Consider the following 23,593-nt stretch of genomic DNA (forward strand, 5'->3'; position numbering starts at 1 on the left):
TCGGGACCAATTTATACCTGTGTATACTTTTTAAGGTTTGTCAATATTTACAAGCCTGATCAAACTTTTGAATTGAGCACGGATTTGGAGATCATGTGAAACAAGTCTGCCCTCAGTTGGTCAGCAAGAGCAACTGCAAGGTGAAAGGATTAAAAAGTAGGAGGGGGGATGTTTCACATTCAACTTTTTTTTCAGTTCTGATGTTTAAAAAAAAAATCCTACTTGCAACTGTCATCACGATAAAGTATCAGCAATTTCATTGAAAATATAAAATTGCCAAGATGGACCGCTCGGCCTACGACGAACGGAAACGTTTGCGTGACCATTTACGGGACAACGTGAAAGAAATGGCTTCAATGTACATATGAACATCAGATGTGTATATTGGAGAGCTGTTAAAAAAGGGAAACCAATCAAATCAGAGTCAAGATCTTACTTCCTGCTAGCTCTGAAAAAAGCTGACTTCAAGTCCGTTTTTTGTCTCTTTGTTTTGGGTTTTTTTTTGGAGTCTCCCGACCTGAGTGTCTTCCAGAGTCTGTAAACTTGCCTTTAGAGCAATCCGATGGTCCCGACTGCTTTTCCGTTCTTTTAGGCTTGAAAGAGGAGACAATCAGCTGTGGGCGAGTGTTTTTCTTCTCTTCGTTTCCCCCAAACAATGATGGCTGACACACAATGATATTATTGTTATTATTTCTATTACCCTGCACGGCAGAGACATCGTTTACTTCCCAGGCTTTGGTTTTGGATTTGTCAAAGCAACACGGCCGTGCATCTACATGCAACTGCATTTGCACGTGTGTGTGTTCTTGTGTGTGTGTATATATAGTTCTTGCAATCTTGCATCCTGAGATCCACTTTAGGGAAAAAAAACAAAAAAAAAAAAACAATGAGCATCCACGGCCGACATCCAACGGACTTGTATACTGTCACCACACAAACAGCCACTGTTGCTCCACCACACTTGGATGAAAAAGAAAACGCAAAAGCGGTGACAAACGGGATCTCGGGGCTGATGCACCACCTGCAGACAAACGAACAAACTAACTAAAAAAAACTGGTTTCACTCATGAGGTGTGATCATTTTTGCTCGATAAATGAATATTTTCTTATCTCCTCCTGAAACTCAACCGTGCATTTTGCTGGCTTGCTGGTGCCTATCCCCCTCAACTAGTTGCAACCATTCACGCACCCAAACACACTTTAGGACAAGTTGGAGTGTCCAATACGCCGCCCATGAATGTGGGAGCAAGCCAGAGTGCCCGGAGAGAAGCCACGCAGGCTAGGGGACAACATGCAAACTCCACACAGGAAAGCCGGCGCCAGCTGGAATTGAATTCGGGACTCTGAACTGTGAGACGGACGCGCTGACCATTCTCCCACAGCGCCACCCTCAGCCTATTTATGTGAATTTTATACAGAGCTACACAATGGTGGGACGGCCATTATGTAGCAACTTTTCAAGTTTCCACTTTTGGTGAACAATGTTCCATAAAATGACAATAAAGGCACTCCAAAAACATGCACGGAAGGTGTATTGAACACTCCAAAATGTGATTGGGTGGACGAATGGTTGTTCGTCCCTCTGTGCCCTGTGATTGGCTGACCACAAGTTCAGGGTGTCCCCCGCCTACTGCGCATTGACAGCTGGGGTAGGCACCAGCAAGCCAGCACGAGGAAAAATGGCTATAGAAAATGAATGTCAAAATGAGTTCACTTAAAGCCCCCCCCCTGACTCACCTGTGCAATGGGACACGCCAAAGACCTCAAGGCCAAAGGATAAAGGCAAGAGAAAAGAACAAGAATAGAAACAAAAACTGCAAGGAAAGAAAGCCAAAAGACAAGAAGAGAAGAGAGAAGGTGAGAGAACTGGAGGAACAGGCGGCATGTTAGTCACATCAGGAAGCACAGTGCAGGGTGTCAACAAGATTTCATGAACCATTTCAAAATGACCTTTTTTTTCTGATTATATTTCACCTTTTCCTCAAGGTCTTTAATCTGCCTCCTTTGGATCTCCGTCTTGTCCTCAAGATCACGAATTCTCTGCAAAATACAAGACGGATTAAAAAAAATACCATTTATCTCATGAGATCTTAAGGAACAACATTAAATCGGAATCTATACGTCTTACTTAATAATTGTGACATTGTTTTTTTGGGGAAAACTATTCAATCAATCAAAAGTATTATTGGTATCGTAAATATCATTCTCATACTGGTATTGGTCTAAAATTAACTGGCTAGAAAAATCCCAAACTATTTATATCTGTGATTTGGCGATTGTTTTGCGTTTTTGTTTGCATTCATACATGTACTGTACCTGGTGCGCTTGGTGCAGCAGCTCCATCCTTTCCTGCAGGATCTGACAGTCATACTCGCGACTCTTCCTCAGCATCTGCCTCCTCAGCTTCTCCACCGCCGTTCGCAACTCGTCCCGCTGAAGCTCGTCCAGGGGCTCGCCGTATTTGATCACCTGCTGCCAGGAGGGATTCATTTTCGATTGTGTTTATTATTGGCGGTTGCGGTTATTTTACTGAAGACCCCTGACACTCAGTTTATTCATTTGTGTCCGATGTTGTGTCCAATCTGTCCATTTTGTCTCAGCAGTACAGCAAAGTGAATTGCATCCAACACAAACGAGTCATCCTTGGAAAAGGCCAAGATGTCCTCTATTGAGTACACAAGGTCCTGCTAAGGTATATATAGATTTAGATCAAAGTGTAAACCAAGCACAAATGTCCACCAATGTGGACACAAATGAATAGGCCGGGTCTCAGGCTGCTATTCCTGCACAGGGTGTGTAATGTCCTATTGCCAATATGACTGTGTTGAGTTGAAATGACCTTGTCCTGCTGCAAAGCGTTGTATAAAGTTGCTTCCAACTCTTGGATTTGCTGTTGAAAAAAGAAAAAAAAGGGGGGGGGGGGGGGGGGGGGCAATTGAAGCATTGTTACAAGGTAGGAGTGATTTAAGATCCAAATAAGTACATATTTACCTTACAGTATGGACTTAGTGCTTCAGAAAAAAATAATTACTGAACCACTAACTAAAAGAAACAAAAATATGAATGCTACCTTTTTTTTAAGTAGAAAAAAAGTAAAGAGTAAAGAAGAAAAGAGTGAAGTAACTGGAGTAGATCGACAAAAATGTCACGCTCCAATTAATTCAGTGATTTCAAAGAACGACCTACGTCGTCCATTACGATCAAGACATGAAGTGCTAAGGGCGAGTCATGTAGTTTGATCACATCACCAGCAGAGGGCAGCATTGCATGATTTTAGACTGAAAATCTCCTTTGTTTGCCAACAGTCCGCAGCGTCGATGGAACCGAGGCAATATAGTCAAACTATAAATTAGAAATATACTCATTTATGAATGGAGAAAAAGGTCAGGTCACTATTAATGACAAACCTAGCTCACACAAAACACATGTTTACCATGTAGGCCTGGTCCAGGGCTTGTTTTCTATAGTCCAGCTCCTCCTCCAGGTATCCTTTCTGTTTACAGAACATTTCCTGTTGAAAGTTAAGATCCAGTGTTAACAATCCTAAAGACCTTATGAGGGACATCCAGGTTATGGGGATGAAAGGTTTGTGGGTGTCGCTCACCATCTCTATCTCCAAGTCCATCATCTTCTGGTGTAGGGCCGCCTCAGTTCCCTCTATTTGCTGAATCCACTAGAGGGCAGAAAAGAGCAAAATTCAGCACATGGGAAACAGTTCAGACGAATGAGACTGATCTGCAAAGCTTACCTTTTCTGCTAATGACAAAACGGTGCTAGCCTGAATAATAGCCACTTGTTCCTCATTTCTTAAATTCTTCAAAACAAAAAATATAGTTTGCATTAGTGATGATTTTGTCGTCACGTTCATTCAAAAGGCATGATAGTTTGTGACGTGAATTACCCCATTGTCCCCGAGGATATCTAGCAGTTTGATCAAATCTGGTATGCACACATCCTGTGGAAGGAACGCATTGGATTTGGTTAAGCATATACAGTACAGTAAACCTGTTACGTAAAGTCAGACTTAAACAACTGTACCTTGACCCCCTCTTTCATACAGTAGATCTGCAATGCACTGACACCCTCTGAGAAGGGGTGCATCCTCAGGTGATTGAAGGGAGGCGACCTCCTCTCTCGCTCCTGCAAACATGCAGACAGAGATTTTTTTTTCCCCCCCGCCATAGAAAAGCCATAAGCGATGGAATCTACACAACCAATAATTAGCCCGACAGTTTAAGAGTTTAGACTGTAACTTGAGTAAGCTTGCAAAATTGTTTTGCAAGTTAGTATTTGAAAGTGTGCCATCAATCACCAGATTTCTTTTTATATTATTCCGTTATAAATGTTTTAAACTACAGCAACATTTTTTTTTTAAAACGGGTTTTCTTCAAGTTAAAATGTTTAAGATATTGGCGCTCATGTGTTAATGTGAAACACTAGGAAGCTAAAATGTTGCATAGATTGTCGAAACTAGACGACCTTCAATATGCCACGCTGTCGTCCCTTCTAAATGCTTGCAAACGGGAGGTGGTACACCTAATATATGTCAAATTTAGCCCATGTCAGGCTCATTTACTGCCATCCAAAATTGGAAATATTGCCAATTTTGGACATATTGAAGACCCGGTTTTAGCATGCATTTCCCCGATTTTGGCATTAATACTTTCAACGGAAAACTTGCCAACGGGGTGCAATTGAAATCTTTGTGTTGACGCCCCAAAACCACCGGGGGGCGCTAGCGGCAAATTTATGACATTGCAAGCCTTTCAATGACTTCAATGATTGGCTGAGCCTGAATTCCCATAATGCAAAGGTCTTCAAAAGTCTTAATACTCTAATTATGACATCCAGTTACCAAATTAAATACAGTAAAAATAGCTTCTTTTTTTTAATTACAAAATATTATAAAATTTCCATATACTCTTAAGAGTCATCCTATTAATTTTGTCCACTGTTGTGTCTATTTTGTCAACACATGAGAGATCACTGGAAAGATCAGAACATCTTCTACTTCGCACACAAGGGCTTCGTAGGCTAGCACAATCAAGTCCAAAGATATAAATCAAAAACAAATGTCCACTACTGTGGACACAAATGAGTAGGCTGGATCTCAGGAAGGGCACTGTTGATTTTTGAGAAGAATCAAAGGTTTTTAAGAGTGCCTCAAAGCCCGAAAAATACGGCTAGCCAAGAATATGTGACCTGGAATGACTTACAGTTCACATCTGTGCATTTTAAAGAGTTGATAGCTTAAATTTCTTGACCCTTCAGTGTTTGAGGTTATCTGAATCTGAAGGTGTTTTCAAACCTTTGACAGGTACTCTAAATCATGTCACATTTTTCAGCTTGTAACCTGCTCATAGTTCTTATCAGGTGGAAACATTCCTTAAGGCTAAGTGGGAATTACTTAAGAGTATGTGCGGCTCACCTCTAATTCCAGGATCCTGAACTCTAACAGTTCATTCTGGTCTTTGGAGTCTTGGAGCTCCTCCTGAGCCCGACTGCACTCTGTCTCCATTTTCTCCAGCTGGACATTGCATAGTTGACAAAGAAAATGTTACCTGAACAAGCTTTTGCAATAATGCCATTAAAAACGGAATATTTGGGAAATGCAATGTTCTGAAATCAGGTCAATATTTTGATTATTGCCCAACCTTCTCTAAAAGTTCATGATTTCTTCTTAAAAACAGTTGCTTCTCCTCCACCCATTTGGAGTCCTGATTTGGAAGGAAAAAAAAAAAAAACTACATCAAACAACTCGAGAAATCGTAATTGGGCGCTTTGATCCGCGGTGTAAAGTTCAAGGACGACTAAGTCTTTTGTTTTTCTTTTCGGTAGCAACTAATCAAGTTTTTCACACATCCGCATCACATGACTCATTTCGCTGACGGAGAACATCAGCCTTATAGATTTGGATCATTGGAAGAAAGTTGACAGGGTACATTTTTTGTTTGTTCCACATATTTATCCAGTACAGACTGCGTAAAAGAAAATTCCTCGGACCGTCTCGTTTTACGATAATCAAATGACACCGTCTTTAGTTCTATGTAATTGCGCTCACACAAGACAACATGTGCGAAGTAAATCACATTTGACAAGGCCCCCTATTTGTCGTGATTACGCATATCCTACCTGACCCTTCATGGTCAGCTCCCTTTGCAAATCTTCGATTTTCGCCTTGTACCTGAGTATGTCTGCTTGGAGCTGCTCCTGAGCCTGAAACATTGAAAAATGGACCCATTACGCATACAAAACAAACAAACTCATGTGTCTACATCCTCAATACATTTATAGGACAGTTGTGCATAAAGGACGAGACTTTCCTTGTATTAGTCTGCTAGTAGAATCCATTTACTGACTATATTGACGTGACGGGCGTCACTTCTCTGAACACGATTGGATTCATGACCATGTCTGTTAACCAGTGGCGTCGGAGCGGAACATGTGAAAGGATCTATTCTGCTGACTCCCATGACCGTCCCACAAAACCATTCATACTGTATATGAATACTTGAAATCAGAAGTTTACATAAGCTGTGTAATTTCTTTATTTTTCCAGTCAGACGTGAGAACAAACTTTATTTTCCTACTCTGGATCAGGGGTTCTCAACCGTACCCCCTGTGAAATTTGTTATCAAAATGAAATAACTTGATTCTTAATAAATATTTGTCCACAAATATAATCAACATAAAGCGTCAGACCCGTTCTCGAAAAGAAATAACTATAAATGCTGTAAATATTTCTCCACAGAAAAATATTAGACATAAGTGAAAACAAATCATTAACTTAATTATTATTACAAATTTGTACACAGCAATAATCGACATAAAGTGTCGGACCTGTTCTGAAAAAGAAAAAATTATGAATAAATATTTGTCCGCAGAAAAATATTCAACACAAAGCGTCCTCTTTTGGACACTTTAAAAAGTAGTTAACAGTTTTTGAAAGGTAATTTATATTACAGGTAAGGTACTTATACGACTTTGCGCTTTTTTTTTTTTCGGATTTAGACGAACCTGTAACCTGTATAAACCTTTAGCGATTACAATGTTTTTTGGCGTGAGCACAGTGAGTGTACGTGTAAGTGTGTGTGTGTGTGTGTGTTTGTGGGGGGGGGGATGCTTGCATTATCGTAAAAGTGAAGGATCTGTGTACCTTGGCTTCCATCTCGGCATCCAAAATGCCTCCCTTCTGTTCCTGCAACAGCGCATATGCTCGCTGTAACGCTTGGTATTCCCTGGTCAGCTGACGGAAGCGCAGCTCAGACTCCTCATTGGCTAGACCCTAATGAACAGAATTTGAAAAACAGAGCACTAAATGTCAATCAATAACATCGGTATGTAACTTGAGGCAAGAGGTGGGGGAAGCCCCCCACCCCACCCCTCCCCCCACACCTCCAGTCGAGCGTACTTCAGCAGGTAGAAGTATGCACGCCACCAAAAATAAATAAATAAGCTGACTACACCCTGAGCTGAATCCTCCACTACAAGACCAGTGAATCCATTCCAACGTTCAACTCCAAATGTCTTAATAATGCTCTTATCCAACAACATTCTAAGAATATACAACTTTAAATAGAATACATCATCCCTCATGCGTCGCTCTGAACCGATCTGCCAGATTGTATGAGATCTGTTAACGCCTTTTATTCCTTGAAGTCAACAACTTATATCAAACCATCGTGCGCTTGCTCCTGACAATTGAATATTACAGCCTGTGTGTGGATGATTTGTCTACTCACCCTCAACTGTTTTCAAGGCAAAGCTGGACACACACTTTATGAAATCAAATGAAATTGAACTGGAAGACACACTGCACTTCGGACCGCGTGGTATGCCATCAAGCCAAAAATAAAAAAAAAAAATGTTTACCTTCCTCAAGTGTTATAGTTGGGTAAGCGCATGTGACCTGACTGTTACAGAGTTACCGAATTCACTTTTGCCAGTGCAATTTTTAACCCTTCAATGATTAACATATGTACATATTATGCCAACTGACTCTAGCTGTGTTGATTATTTCCAATTTATCATATCATAAAAGTATCTTAAAAGAATCCATTTCCAGCAAATGATTAAAAGATGTAAAATTTCAAAATGCAACAATTTTGACATTTCTATGCAATTGCAGCTGGACATGCGAGATTTTGTGTTCAAAAAATATGATTGTCCTAAATTTGGTCCATATGACACCATTGTAATTACAATTTTTGGGATGCATTTTATTAGAATTTATTACAGTGATTTTCCTGCGATTTTTACAACATTCCGTTGAGTGGCAGTCAAACTGTGTCAGCAAACTGAATATTCTTTGTTGGCTTCTGTTTCACCTCAAGACAGTAGGTGGCGGTAGAGACCAGTTAATGACTGTCTTGAAGTGTCATCATCACGTCACAGATTACAGACAGACCATACCATTTTTTCAATTTTTTTGTGGGTGTTAATAAATTTAACCTTCATCTGTATGGATAGAACTGATGTCACCGAACAATTTGAGTGGTACAAATTGTTTGAAAACAACTATAAAATCGCTACCAACAGATATTATACCATATTTTACCACAGCTACAGCTCGCTTAAAATTCTTTAATTTTCTCAGGAATCCACAGTGCACCTTATATATGCATGTGTGGAATGGAATCAAATGATCACCTCATCCAGATCTTCATCGGGAGTAGCTGGTGTCCGGTCCATGCGAAAAGAAGCCACCGATGACGTTTCAGAATCCATTGACTCTTCATCATATCCGAAGAAAGTGTCCACAACAATATGCCTCTGCATAAACATAATATGGAATAAGGTGAGCGGATTCACTTATAAAACATTTGCGATCTTAACTCATTTAACTCATTGATTGCTTTTTTTTTTTTTAATATATTTATATATATATTCCATTTAATTATTTTCAAAAAGGACCAAATGTTAAGTACAAAATGGTTACAAATTGATATTATTATCATATTTTTTCTAAGCCACACCGGTATATAAATCACAGCAGCAAAATTTGAGCCAAAATGTTTTTTTTTTTTGTCACAAATAAAACATGCCAGATTACAAGCCGCAGGTTATAAAATCGCGGAAAGCTGGTATATGGATTTTTTGGGGGTTTTATTTTTATTTAAAACTTTCTATTTGACTGCTTTGGGCAACATCCTATCTTCATCAGGCTGAACATGCATGCATGAATACAGGGCTCAAATCATGAGAAAAAAGGGTGTGTCTTACAGTCTGAAAAATACGGTGAATCCGAGAAGGTAATTTTTTTCTCTGTATCTCATTTGAAAATGATGTGATTGTCTTACTTTTGCATACAGTTTGGATTTGTTCACAACCTGCACATTATGCTGATCACCCCCCAACGCAACGACACCTCCGCTGTACCTTAATCGGTCTCGAACTTCTTTTATGCCTTTTTTTCCGAAGCAGTTTCTCTCTGTCCTGCAACCAAAGAAGAATTCCGATCAATTTCACGCCCGCAAGAAAATGACACTTGCTCTACATGCAGTGATAATCATTTTGTTCGACAATTATGTGTGTCATTAATGCCGGTGACGGGATGTGACCGGGCTAAACGACCGTGAGGTCCCAGTCATGCTGCTGCTGCTGCTGCTGCTGCTGCTGCTGCTGCTGCTGCACAGGCAAAACCTACTCTTGCAAGTTCATCAATCATGCTCTGCTGCTCCAGGACTTGAAGCTTGAGAAAGGCTATCTCCTGGTCGTCGTGGGCTTGGTCCAGGTCATTCAGGGACTTGGGTTTCTTCAGCGGGGGCTGGGAGCTGATCTTTTCCTTCTGATCACACAAAATCAATCAGGCTAAGGTCAAGTGGCCTGCTCAGAAGAGTAAAAGCTCATACGACTGGCTTCTGACCATCTCAAGGTTCTCCTTGGCTAGATTCCTTGCTTTCTCCTCCAGCTTCTGGATCGTCAGGGTCAGCTCGTCGTTGCGCTTGCTCAGCAGCTTGTTCTTGTCCAACAGAGGCTTGCACTGCTTCTCCGACTCTCGCACGCGCTTCAGCTGTTCAGGGAAACACCAGATGATAGCGGCCGATGAAGCAGAAGTCAGAATCACGATTAAGAATGGGTCGACGTACAAGTTCGTTCCGCTCATCAACCAGCAACGAGTTTCGGTCCTCCAACTTGCGAATCGTTGAATTGAGCTCAGCGATGCGCCTTTGATTTCTCCTCAGGTCCTGTAAAACCAAAAATATACATTTTTGAGTTTAAAGGGAGAATGTGTAAGGTTTAGACCGTTTTCATTACGGGCAGCAGGAGGTGCTGCATTTACCATTGTCCGTAGTTATAACGGTCTCCGGAGGAGTGCCACCCCCCATGTAATTCAATTTAATGATAATTAGACTTACGATTATATTTAAAACATACTGTTGGTCATTAAGAACATATTCGTTTGCAAGTTTTTGAAGTTTATAATCATTTAATTTATTAATTTCTTATGAAAAATGCTCTACATCTTACACAAGGTTCCTTTAATGCTTTTTATTGTCAATTACTGTGTTTTTTTTATGCAATCTGTGTCTAATTATATCCCTCTCAGAATGAGCCTACACATTTATATCCATTATCGTGTCCGTTTTTTCACAGCAAGTCGGCAAGGTTAATTGCATCCCACACAAGCATATGAAGATATTTACTAAAAACAAATGTCTGCTAAAGAGGGTACAAATGAGTCGGCTGCCCTTTTAGGAGACTATCTGTTCAAAATCTTTAAAAAAAATATTTGTTTTTTTTCCTCAAGTATTTCACCCTGTGGTTAATTAATATAAAAATGGGAAATTGTGTTTTCCTCAAATGCTCGTATCTTTAAGTCCATTGATGCAGTATTATTTCATAGTAATATCTAATTGTCTAAAGTTAAGACCATACAATCAAAAGGCGTATGAAAATAAGACAATTTTGTGTTCATGTAATTCTTCTGCCAGATAAGCTACGTGTGATGGGCTCTGTTGGACACGTTGAGTAAGCTACACAATATCAAAGTAGATGAAACCAAATATTTCATTATCATAAAAGGCGGATAAACCTACACAAAGCGCAAATTTAAGATAAACAGCGCTTCTATTCTGCGGTGGGATTTGGTTCAGGATTTTGGCTCAAGTGTTAAACGGACATTTAAAAGACACTAAATAAGAAGCGATTGTTCAAGACGCTCAGTTGAAATGTCTCCATTGTGTGGATTTAGAAGGCGATAATGAGGACACATGTTTCAAGACTTTTAATCCATTTCAATCAGTTCATTTTCTGTTACACTTTGAATCATCGAGCTCAGCGGTGAGCTGGAGCCCAGATGACTTTGGAGGCAAAACGCCAGCGCCATGTTGTTATACCCGCGTGTAACAAGCAAGCGGGAATGCAATTAAGTTTTTTTTTGTTTTTTTTAAATGTTACAAATATGAATTTACTTCAAGGTGTTTTATAGTGCAGCACTTGCCCTTACATGTTTTATTACTCAAAGTTAGTACGGCGCACAAAGTTGGAGGAGTTGGCCAGGTCCTGCCACCCCACTAGCGTGGCTCTTTAATCATTCCGACTTTGGCTCGTGTCATTGTTTCACTAGGACCCACCATATGACTTAAACGTGACATGGAGGGAAAGTCCGAAATTGAGTAAACATGGAAGCATTTCGCGTTGGGGTCTCAAGCAGGGCTCACAAGAGTTGTGCTTGACATTAAGACTTGTTTATCGTGCCCTTTCATTGGCTATGCAGAAATGATGGCCCCATGAGCTGTCACATTACAGAAAATGGATCAGACACAGATAACGCGCGCACATCGTGTATCCTTGTTCATGCCGACCGATGAGACACAATTATTTATACAAATACAGTCATAAGACATCAATAGAAACAACCGTCATGGTTTCCCTTTAACCTTGACGCAAACATCGCGGACTTGCCGGCGCACAGCAAAAATGTGCTTACCGGGCTACCGCAGTGCTCTGCGCCATCTCCGACACGACCCGGAATCTCTCTTTTAGGGCTTCCTGCGCCGCACTCGGCCTCCTTGACCAGGAAAAGCTGCTCATCCAACGCATCCTTCTGAAGCTGCAGCTTCTGGAGGAAGCCCGTCGTTGACTCCATCTCCTTCTCCAGGGAGAAGATGATGCGATCTTTAGCTTTGATTTCATCCACCTGTGTAACGAGAAGTGCATTTTCAGGAATAGGTGGGTCTTTCTTTAAAATGATACCAAAAACACGACTCGTATCGGGGCTTGGCACTGGTGATATCGCAAGAGTTGAGTACTCATACTAACATCAGACTGGAAAAAAGCTGTACTGACGATAGCTGAAATTTACATTGGACCAGGATCTGACGAGAATAGCCGTCAATGGCATTGAATGTGAAGTTGTGCGCCTCACCAGTCTCCGGATGTCGCGTTCACAGTCCCATTTGATCTTGGAGATCTGTTCCTGGTGCTGTTGGTGCTCCACCCGTAGGTCGCCGGCTTTCATCTTGTCTGCCTGGATCATGTTGCTGAGAGCCTCGTCCGTCTGCTTCTTGGACGACTTCAGCTCGGCTATCTCCTGGAGGAGCTTCACTCGCTCCTGGTCGAAGAAGCGGCGAGCGTCCTCTTTGGCTTCGAGGGTCAACGCCGTGCGCACCTATTGACACAGATTAGAATTTTGGGGGGCATTAAATAACATTTAACGCTTGAGTGGTTTTTTCTCCCATCCTTTTATCTTTATTCCGACAGGTTTTCACATTTAAAGATGACACTTTGGGAGATGAAATTTCACCCAGATGGTGACAAAATGTCAAAGCTCAACATGGCAAGTTTGCTTACTTATCAAATTACCAGAAAGTAGCCGTTAGTTGGCTAAAATACGTCGGGAATGATGAGGAAGACAATGAGCCAAAAATGGTCAAACACTGCACAAGGGTTAATGAGTAAGTGTAATCTGTTTCAAATATGGTCACACATCCGTATTTGGGAACACGTTCACCTTCTCGCCACTGCCATCCCGTATGGCGCTCAGTGCAGTTTTCAGCCTCTGGTTCTCCTGGTCTTTGATTTTGGCATGGCGGGCCAGCTCTTGCTCATGCTGTCGCGTCAGACTTTCCCGGAGGGCCTGGAGCTCTTTTTGTTTTTCCTCGTGCCACTTGGCCCGCTGCTCTGTCAGCATAGCCGTGTGGCGGTGCTGCTCCTGCTCGCGCACTCGCTTCACCTCCTGAACTTTGTCTCGCTCCAACTTGCTCACCTTTGCGCAGGGGGAAGAGGGCAGAGGTCACTGAACATAACAGAATGCTTGTGCATCCTTGATCATTTTGTTTAACTTACCGGTACTACTGTATGTGTCACTTCAACATTGCATCCGTAAAGTATTCACAGCGCGTCACCTTTTCCACGTTACATGCATTCTTTTTTACTTCTATCTTGAGTAGTCTGCAAGATCCTGCTGCTGGAAAAACGTCCCCATAGCATGATGCTGCCACCACCCTGCTTCACTGTAGGGATGCCTGGTTTGAATATTTATGTAAATGTGATATCTTAAGTTTTCTATATTTAATAAAACATCCAAAAGGTTCAACATTGTCATAATGGGCAATTGCGCGTAGAATTGGAGGTATGAGATTAATTTAATGCAATTCGGAATGAGATTGTAAGATGACAACATTTGGAAAAAGTGAAGCACTGTGAATACTTTCCAGCTGCAATGGAAATCCTCCGAGGACCCTTCCAATTGATTTGTATCCAAGGTAGGGGACATTTGTTTTGTGCTATATTTTGATTCATAAAAACTACCCTACAAAGTCCTAGCATGTTTAGTAAGAGACATCCTAGCCTTTCCAAGGATGTTGATGCAATTGTGAGAGACAATTGACACAACATTGGACAAAAATGAATAGGCTGGGTTCTTAGAAATTGTTATGTCCTGTTGGGATTTGTGGGTTTTCTGTTGTTGTGGGTTTTATTTTCTGTTGTAGGGGGTTTTGTTGTATTTTCAAGTTGTGGGTTCATGTGTCATGTTCATGTTTCTGTTACTCTCGTGTCTATCCTCGATAGTATGATTGTCTCCACATGTCTGTTTTTACCTGTCCCCCCTACTCAGCTTCCCTCGTCTACTGTTCCTGTCCAGCTGTTGCGTGTTACCTCATTAGCGTTGAATGTATTTAGTTTCCAGTTTTCTTTCAGTTGGTTGTCGAGGTATTGTCTATATTTATTTTCGCTGTCTCTGCCGTAGTTCAAAAGTCTTGTCTTTTTCGTTTCGGATTTTGGTTGTTACTCCATGACTCTTTTGTTCGTGATTGCCTTGCCTCTACGCTAAATGAAATCATCTTTTTCTGAGCACCCCACGGCTCCCCTGCATTTTTGGGTCCCCTACCTTCCACGGTTCACACATCAGAAATATATATTGTGTATTGTCACCAGCATCACATCTTGCATTTCAGAGTTGTGATCTGCTTATATAGCACACACAAACGATGAGTCATGTCAAGGACGATCCAAAGGCGACGAATGCCACATACGCTAACTGTGACATAGCAACATAATGACACACTGGCCTTCACAATACTGTACATATGAACCCATTGAATGCAGGTGTTCAATGTCTTTCGTGACCCCTCCTCAGTGTGCCACTTGTGCACGCTTGTGAAGAAGATTATTAACAGGTGCGCCCCAAGGAAACAATGTTATTTCAGCTTACCAGACTGGTGTGGTTGTGCATTAACTCGGGTGGATGCATATGATGTATGGGCATGAGCGTTAACATGTGATTCAAAAACGTTTTACATAACAACCGTTTCATAATGATTTTACCTCGTTGTGAAACCATCACTATCAAGTATACCATCACAATCGCAAGGGTTGCCGTGTCCTGGGTCATGATGTTCTGTGATTATGTATTATATTTCGTGGAGAATCATATACATTAATACCTTGGAGTAAACTCAATAACTAGAGTCCCAATGGAAAAAACAGTAAAGAAGGAGGCTGGATTGATCGATTGAAACCAAGCATGCTACAAAATGTTCCCAAAAAACGTTTGCGATGAGAAATGCTTTTTGAATTATTTATTTCAGCAGTTAGCTGGTTAAGAATTAAGTTAAGTTATTAACCAGACTAGAGAGTATCGAGACCAAGGCTTTAGAAGGATAAGACTAAGACGGGACAAGACTGCAGATCTCAAATATGAAATCAAATAGAAAAGAACTAAATGTCTTCGATTCCAAGTCAGGATCAAAACCCTGAAAAAGTCAAACAAAAATATGGACATTTCAAAACATCATCATGTAGTTTGTCACACAAAATTCCCATGGATTTTGCTACCTTAGATTATTTAGTGTGCATTAGCCTTGAGTCGCTATTAGATTCCTACAGTATGAAATATAACTATCCAAATTTTCTTCAAATATTTTGGCAAAAAAAAAAAAAAAATCTTGAAATGTGTACCAGTTTATGTTTGAATTAATAAATAAACGTTAACAAGGTTCAATTGTTGTTGTTGTTTTAAGTAAGTGCTTGCCTCGCCCCTTTACTAGCTGAAGAAAGAAAACAAAAAGGTAATTGGAGGCAATTAACTTCAAAGCGGCGGCGGGTTTGCTCAATTCTGAAGGAACCCAATTATATTGTGCCGTGCTTAGAAGTTCCCTCAAAAGATGGAATCCTTGACTTTTGAAAACCCCGATACACCGTCAGATCCGTCAGTAATTCACTTTTTTTGCACTTGTATATTTAGTGAACAGTGTAAGTTAACGAAGTTTTGAGCTTGGAATCATTCATATTGTGCAAATACAGACACTTCCATGACAATCGGAATCCAATACAATTGCTCGGGAAGAGATATTCTTTTACGTAACGATGTTGACGTCAACGCCCCTCTTTTTCCACAAGTCAGTGAGTGAAACTCTCATAGGAGTCGATGCACATACTGTATCTGTTTGCAGGAACAGTCAGCTATTAACTACATAACGTTTATCCAATGTGTCCATAAAAACATTCAAATGCCACTAAGGAGAACCTCTTGAATCTGAGGCCATGTTGTCCTAACTGTGTGTGTTTTAAATATTTACAGGTTTTGCAATAGGACAAGATCACTTTCGGAACCCTGTGTGAAGAAAATGGACATTTTTTTTTTCTGTTAGTTTTACTGTACCTTGCATTTTTCTTGGTGCAATTCGATCTGAATGTCAGTCAGCTTGGACCTGAGATCTTCGTTGGCTGCCTGCAAGGCAGAGATGAGGGCTTCGGGCTTCTCGCCCTTTGCGCGCCCTTTCTTGGCCATTGATTCAATTACGAGAGTGTCTCTTCTGATGCGTTCATGGAGACTTTACAGAAACAATCCACGGTGCTCCCAAGGCTTCCTGTTTCTCCTCTTCTTCATTCTCCTGTTAGACAAAGGAGCTGGGCGAGACGGTTCGGGAAAACAAGCAGAAAATGTTTTGCAGTTATAACGAGGATTGTAACCGAAACAGAGTTTTGATGGTACAAAGTAATGGGATTAAACAATGACAAATTGAAACATTATGTACTTAGCGCAAAGGTTACATTTTCACTGGTCAATGGGAAAGAAGCATTAAAACACACACACTTACCCCACAAGGTAAAACACTGTGTATGTGGTGCCAATCAAAACACAAACACCAGTCACATGATTTGAAAATGGCGGCGGCTTACAAAATTGTCAGCAGCCAGATGTTGCCTCATCCAATTTTATGAGTGAAACTGAAGACAATAACGAAATGATAATGATGTGGCATCGCTGCTTGGATTGCCAGCTGGCACCTATCCCTGGTTTTGAAATCAGTAGGTTATGTCATATAAGCAGCTTTATAATCTGGAGGGGGGGAAAAAACGATTGTTTATCGTACTTTTTGTCCGCTTTATGTGTGATGTTACTGATATCCGGCATTCTGCCGCTTCTGCAAAAGCTTAATTTTATAACAAAGTTTTTTTATATTGCCCTTAATTGCTATAGTCTCGAGACTTTCCTTATTTTCAAATCGTTTATTGTTAACATGACAAATAATTTCAATTACTTTCACATATGATTAATTCTTTCAGCGCCATGTAAAACGGACAGATCATATTCATGACCAGCGCTCCTTTTAATATAAAGCTAATATTAATATTAAGCCAATCGAGCACTGTTATTTTGCCGTCGAGAACACATTTCCCCTCTTTTTGTTCATGTTTTATCAGTTAAGTGTCAAATATTAGTCTCAAAGTCATTGCTATGCAGAAATCACGTCTTCTCACAAAAAGCCCATTTTCTCTTTTTGTCCAAAATAGCTTGGTGTCACGATTACCACCGACGTCTACATAGACATACAATACAATATTCTGTCGGCCTTGAAATACGCGTAAAATGCTGGAAATCGGCTGGCACTCTAGGGGTTGCCTTTTCAGATAACGCTTGGCACTGAAAGAGTTCATTATTGCCTAGCCCTAATACATATATACATATACATATAGATGCATATACCTCTATTAACTCCAGCAATTTTCTGGAGAATAATATTATACTGATGATATTTTCTGTTCTTTAAAAGCTTCTGACTCTACGATGACGGGCAAGCGGTACAAATGGATCGGCACAGCATTTCAGCGAATCATGAAAGAGTTCTACGAGACAATCGATGTAATCATGTCTGACCCCTTTGATGAATTTTTCTCATGAGAATTTTTGAATCAATTACTGTACAGAAGGAAGGAGCACAATGGAGCATCATGGACAAAAGAAGCATTAGAAATGTGACGTTGATGAATTTAATCTTGCAGAGGTGTCACAAAAACCGATAAAAAAACATTTTGAGATACGTACTGTACTGTTGTAAAGTTAGCAGGGACAAGTAAAACCGGCTGATATTTTAAATGTACAATCGCTTGGATTTTCTTGGATGTTGTTTGAGTTAGGCCGCCAAGTCTTCCCCATGATTTGGATGAAGACAGTGAGAAAAAGATAACCAGAGAGGAAATGACATAACATTGCTTAATACAGATTAAAGATAAAGTCGTGGTCACGTGGAATCAACATGGACGCAACACACGCCAGTCAATTTCCTTTGATGCACTTTTTAAGTCACTCTAATGGAGCTCGTCCAAAGAAGAATTCCTGCGTTTGTAAATGTGCAAATTACATGAAAGTCCTCTTTTCAATCAATTGTGTGTTAGAAGTGTGTTGTTCCCGGTAGTCAATTTACATTCACGATTTGAGAATTATAACAAGTAAAAAATCAGTCTTAGGTTTATGCCTATCTTTTTAAATCACTGGTGTGCAACCTTTTTTCAGTGAAATATGATTTCGGCCAAGTAGCCCAAAGAATTTTGGGGTTAAATTAAAAAAAATAAATAAAAAAAAAGACTAAAAACATTGCTATCAGTGTCTGAGTTATTGAACTTAAAGCTATAGAACCCCTCAAAATTAATTTGAAATGATCCACAAAATATAATATACATATAGTGTTCTCTTTTGGATTATAGAAAAGATCTTTTTTTTTTTTTTTAATATTAACTTATTATTGATAATCATTTGTCAAAAAAAATCAACATTAAGTGTCAGACCTCTTCTGTAAACAAAATTATTATAAATAAATACAAGAACAAAATTGAATAACTTCCTGAACGTAAACTGTGTTATTTGAACTTATACTTTCCTGAAACATTAATTCAAACATTATTTTAAGGGATTTCTGCATGTTTGTTTGTTCGATTTAATATCTCGCGTATCTCCTGCAGTTCCTTCAAGTTTCCCCAGGTGTACCTGCACCCCCATTTGACCGTTTTAAACAATAATAAAACATTGGGTGACACATCATTGAAAATCATACTTTTGGGTCCCATTGCTCCAAAATGTGATTATGAACTCTTTGATCAAGATAATCTAAAAACATTAGAGGACCGATGAAGATAATGACTGGTCATTTGGGGGTTGCCACGTAAAACAACTTCATGCAAAGCCAGTCACTGTTAACCAAGACTGCTAATACGGTATTAACCTAGAAACCATTTGGAGCGGGCGAAACAAGATATGAATTTACTGTCTTCCAAGCTGATTACTGTCATATTTCATTTTCCGACAGCAATATTCTGGCACGTCCACCAAAGGGTAAGAATGTTTCTTTGGTATTATAGAAAAGGAAATCCGACCAGGCGGGTTAGGCAAATAATATTTCATGTTAACTGAAAAGAATAGATTTTTTTACGGACATCAGAATCAGCTCATGTCCCGAAAGCAGAAAAGTTTGTGGTGTTGCGCTAATAAATGAATGCAAATGAATTAGGGCTGCACAATCAATCAGGTTTTAACCGCAATATTGGCTGCCACAATTATTTAAGTCGATCCACGGCGATATTAACATTTGAAAAGTCAAGCACTTTTTTTTTATTACAAGTCAAATCAAGCAGTTTGTCATCCTACCACCAGGGGGCAATGTTTCCCACATGTGTGCATGACAAAAGCCTTTCATTTTCTGACCCGAATATATTATTTAACAATAGGAAATGGCGTTGAGTTTCTCATCTGATTCCTAATATTTACAGTGCTAGCTGTCAATTGAGAGCCATTTTGAATAATCTGACTGATATTAGACTACATTGGTTTTGAAATGACCGAAAATGAAATTGATTGATTAAAATTCGCTTAAAAGAATGTACTTGGTTTTAATAAGGCTTTTATTTTTTATTGGTTTGCACTCAGCAAGTGAGTTAGCTGTGTTGCCCTGTGTGCCAAGTTTTTGATATTATTTTATACTTTCGTATATTATTATTTGTAGGAATCAAGCCTTGTTTATATACTGCTTGTTTAAAAAAGGGCAATAAATAGACATGTTTGTCCCAACATGAGGAATAATCGGGATTAATGATCGTGATTTCAATATTGACCAAAATAATCGTGATTATTATTTTCGTGCAGCCCTAATGTGAATTAAAGGAACCCCAGATGGTTCCTTCCTTATGGAACCCCAAAAAAATAGTACTTACTTCCATTTTAAATAGCAAATGTTTTGTTTTTGTTTTTTCCAGTCAGAGGAACTCGGTAAAACAGCATTGCTTTCACTAGCGATGATGTAATAAATGCCAAAAATCGCCCTCTCGCACAAGGCACGGCTCAACCATTAGTAGCATTTTTAATCTTTGCTTTTCACGTGTACGCTTTGAGGCGACTTCCTTGCTAATCCGCATTATGCAATGAAATTGTCAAAAGCTCAACTTAAAGGCCGAGTAAATGAGCAACAAGGCGACTTTAATGAGACTGGCCAAATATCAACTCGGTGGATGGATGGACGGATGAATCTCAGGGTAAAGCGAAAAAAAACGCTTTTGGTAACTTTTTTATATTACTGGCCATCTCCCGTGTTTACTTTGCATGTCCAAAGCACATGAAACTAAATCCAGAACTGTTGTGAAATTGGCCATTTCGAAGAAATATTTCCCACAGGGTTGGGACATATTTTGCATATACACTGTTTGATTTTGTGCATCTTGAACACTACTACACTAAATACACTATGAGATGAGGAAAATAGCACCATCAGGAACCATTGTTTAGCCCTGGCAGAAGTCTGAGTTCACTTGAATGCCACCAAATTGAATAAAAAGAAACAACTGTTTGGATTCGTGTGGTTTATTTTCTTAAATCTTGTCTTCTTAACTTTTTTCTTCCTAGCTGAGTTAAAATGGATTTTTGACTTTTACAGTTGTCAGTGACTAAGTTAAGTTATTCATTGGCAGGGCAGTAAAAATGGATCTTTGACGTCAGTAGCCATACATGGTCATGAATGTGTTAACATGAACATGCGCATCTAATCTTCTACTTTCTTCGCCATAACACAATAAAATAAAAATGTGGTCATCTAAAGACCTAGGTTTTTATTAGGGTCTTTGATTTTTACTGAGAAACATTTGATATGATGGAAAAAATGGATTTTTGAGCAACTCTGTTGATTATTTTCGTCTTTTTATTGATCTGTGGTTTTGTACAATTAATCCAAGAAAAAAAAAAAACTGATTTCAAGAAAACCAGTTTGAAACAGAGACTCATTGAAAACAATTGTTTGTTTTACATGTACAGCCTCGGTTGTAGGGCGTCATTTGTGTCCCTCTGTCCAGTTTTAAGTGACCCGCAGCGTGTCCTAAAAGTAAACTTAGCTTGTAGCAAGTTTGTTTGACATGCTGCAGAGCTTTTATTAATATGCAAAGACAGAGATCAACTAAACTAGCTTATAACGAAAACACTCGTGAAAGATTTTGGCTCTGTGTTAAGGTACAAAATGCAAAAATGTCACATTAACAATCCCAAAGTAACTGCTTAAAAATGACAAACTTACAACAGTTCCTGTTTTAGTTCTGGATAAAGCGACTGCTGTTCAGTGCAGGGGCTGACATTTTTTGGCAGGTTAGGCTTCCTGACTAATGCAATATCTGTTAAAACCCCAAACTTTTTCCTTATGAAAAGACATTAAGGTAGATGTTTTTTTCTGGTAAATCAAACATTTCGATAATATACTGTATAAACAACATGCAAATGATTGACTAGTTTTGGTGTGCTTGATATATCAAGTCAACAAAGAAAAAACAAGGTGGCTCTTGCATCCTTGGAATTTTATGAATGTGATGAAGGCTCCTCTAATTTTGAAGCTACTTGTTGTGATTATTGATGATCGTTTGCAACCACATTCTCGGTTTGTATAAGAAGCTACCAAAAACCAGCCAATAGCATTGATGTGTGCTGACCTTTGAAACAATAGTGTAACGAATGTGCGCCTCTCTGAGCATGTGTGTGTGTGTGTGTGTGTGAAAATCAGGCCAGTGTGACACCCCCGAGGCAGATGCGGGCTAGCAAGACAAACGTGTGAAATTGTCCGAGGCCCACTGTGTCTCGCCGGCATCACCCTCTTGTGTGCATCACGCCATACTTGCCTTAGTGAACATGGAGTCAGGTAGCAGACAACTGACCGGCTACGGTGACATCGGATGCTAGCACGCTCCATTACGGTGATGAAAATGGCAATTTCCCCCTCCTCCTCCTTCTCCTCCCTCCCACGTCACCCGTGCAGGCCGAGATTCTCCCACTTCCGACATGCAGGCTAAACCGACGCTGCTCGCCAAAATACTGCAGGTTGTTGCTGATGTTTCACGGCATAAATAAGATAAATCGGCAATCGTTGCGGTCAGTTGGGATCAAGTGGGAAGTAGCATCGAAAAGTGCCTACAGCATGCTTGCCCGGCCGAAAGGCCCGCTAGTAGCGGAAAAGCCCCACGCGAGACTATCAAGCACAAAAGGTGGACGTTTAAGGTCGTCTTACCTCACAGTCCATGGCCACATATTCCAATGGGCGTGAAACGCACTCCATGGTGGGCGATTTTACGTTTTTAGATGAAGAAAAAAGATGTCAGCATCATCACCAGTCAGCTCGATTAGGAGGAGGAGGAGGAGGATGCTGGAGTTAAGCACCGCCCTCATCGCCACGATGAGATCATTGGTTTCCGCCGCAGTCCACCGACATCCGGTCCGCTATATGGATGAATAAATACCTAATGCCCCCTACAAGATTTTAAAACCATCAGCTGCAATTATGTACTGAAAGTCGTTTCAGGTCATAGATCATCCACCCAAATGGCAAAATGTGCAAATCTGCCTTCTTTGAAGCGCCAAAAATAATACAGTCGGATAATTGTTTGCATCCCAAATAATTCCATCAATATTTCTTCCAAATGTCCAATACATAATTGTGTATAAATACAATTGGTGAGCTATCCCGCCCACCACCACCACTCCCAAAGTGCACACGAGGGGAAAAACCATTTTTGTGTACCCCTGTTCACCCACCCGCACATGCCGACATTTACAATTCACATCTATGGACGACTGTGAACAAATGTGATGCAGACATGCTAACAAGGCCACACCGTATTCTGAAATTGTAAAACCACAAGACTATAAATACCAGACATATCAAAAAGACTTTAAAACCTGCACTGAATTTTACTTTACTTTACTTTAATCTTACTTGAAACTGAATTTTACACAAAGCTGTTTCTGGTACAGCTACAGAGTTCTAAGTTAGCATCAACTAATTCCAAAATAGCTGCATTTATCCTCGTTTCACCTCTAATAAATTTGACTTCATACCTCAACCTGAACATTACATACTTGTGTGACATACCAGTCACATAGTTGCAATATGCAACAGGGGCGTAGCCAGAAATGGGTCACAAGTGACCTCTATGAAGCAATATCACATACGTCCTGGTCAACCTGCTTTCCTTGTGTCGGCCAATCAGTTCCCTGCTCCCATTGTGTTTTGTCCAAGTGTTAATTGTTGCCTCCTCAGTTTGGAGTGTATTTAGTTTCCTGTTTCCTTTCATTTCTGGTCAGGTTCTTGTTTTGTTCAAAGATTTAAAGAGATTTTACTGTCACATATACCACACAGTGACATTTTTATTCTGTTCACTTCCTGAGCAGACTACAAATTAAATTAATTAATTAATTAATTGTTGTTATTTCTGTCATTGTTCAGGCCGTTGTTGTCTCTGTGAGTCACATTCCTGTTTTCCTTTTTTTTTCCAAGTCGTTTGTAGTAAGTTTATTGCTGTTTTTTTTCTGTTACTTTGTCAAATCAAGAACAAATTAATTGGA

At 39.9% G+C, this 23,593-nt stretch overlaps 1 protein-coding gene across 1 annotated transcript; it reads right to left on the reverse strand.

The window, feature by feature from the left end:
- Positions 1 to 810: 810 nt before the first annotated feature.
- jakmip2 (janus kinase and microtubule interacting protein 2) lies at positions 811 to 22,406 on the reverse strand. Its single transcript, XM_088441803.1, has 24 exons — positions 22,260 to 22,406; positions 16,109 to 16,356; positions 12,956 to 13,210; positions 12,371 to 12,613; positions 11,933 to 12,142; positions 10,089 to 10,187; positions 9,866 to 10,012; positions 9,647 to 9,787; positions 9,379 to 9,435; positions 8,650 to 8,772; positions 7,157 to 7,285; positions 6,133 to 6,216; positions 5,655 to 5,717; positions 5,429 to 5,527; positions 4,039 to 4,140; positions 3,902 to 3,955; positions 3,749 to 3,814; positions 3,605 to 3,673; positions 3,434 to 3,511; positions 2,840 to 2,890; positions 2,317 to 2,469; positions 1,975 to 2,040; positions 1,738 to 1,814; positions 811 to 1,021 (listed from the first exon to the last, which is right to left on the reverse strand). Exons 2-23 carry the CDS (start codon positions 16,235 to 16,237, stop codon positions 1,764 to 1,766), a joined length of 2,469 nt encoding a protein of 822 aa, XP_088297929.1. The 5' UTR covers positions 16,238 to 16,356; positions 22,260 to 22,406; the 3' UTR covers positions 811 to 1,021; positions 1,738 to 1,763.
- Positions 22,407 to 23,593: the final 1,187 nt, after the last annotated feature.

This window comes from Hippichthys cyanospilos, chromosome 18 (assembly GCF_059441005.1).
Source record: "Hippichthys cyanospilos isolate Australia breed blue-spotted pipefish chromosome 18, RoL_Hcya_1.0, whole genome shotgun sequence".
NCBI lineage: Eukaryota > Metazoa > Chordata > Actinopteri > Syngnathiformes > Syngnathidae > Hippichthys > Hippichthys cyanospilos.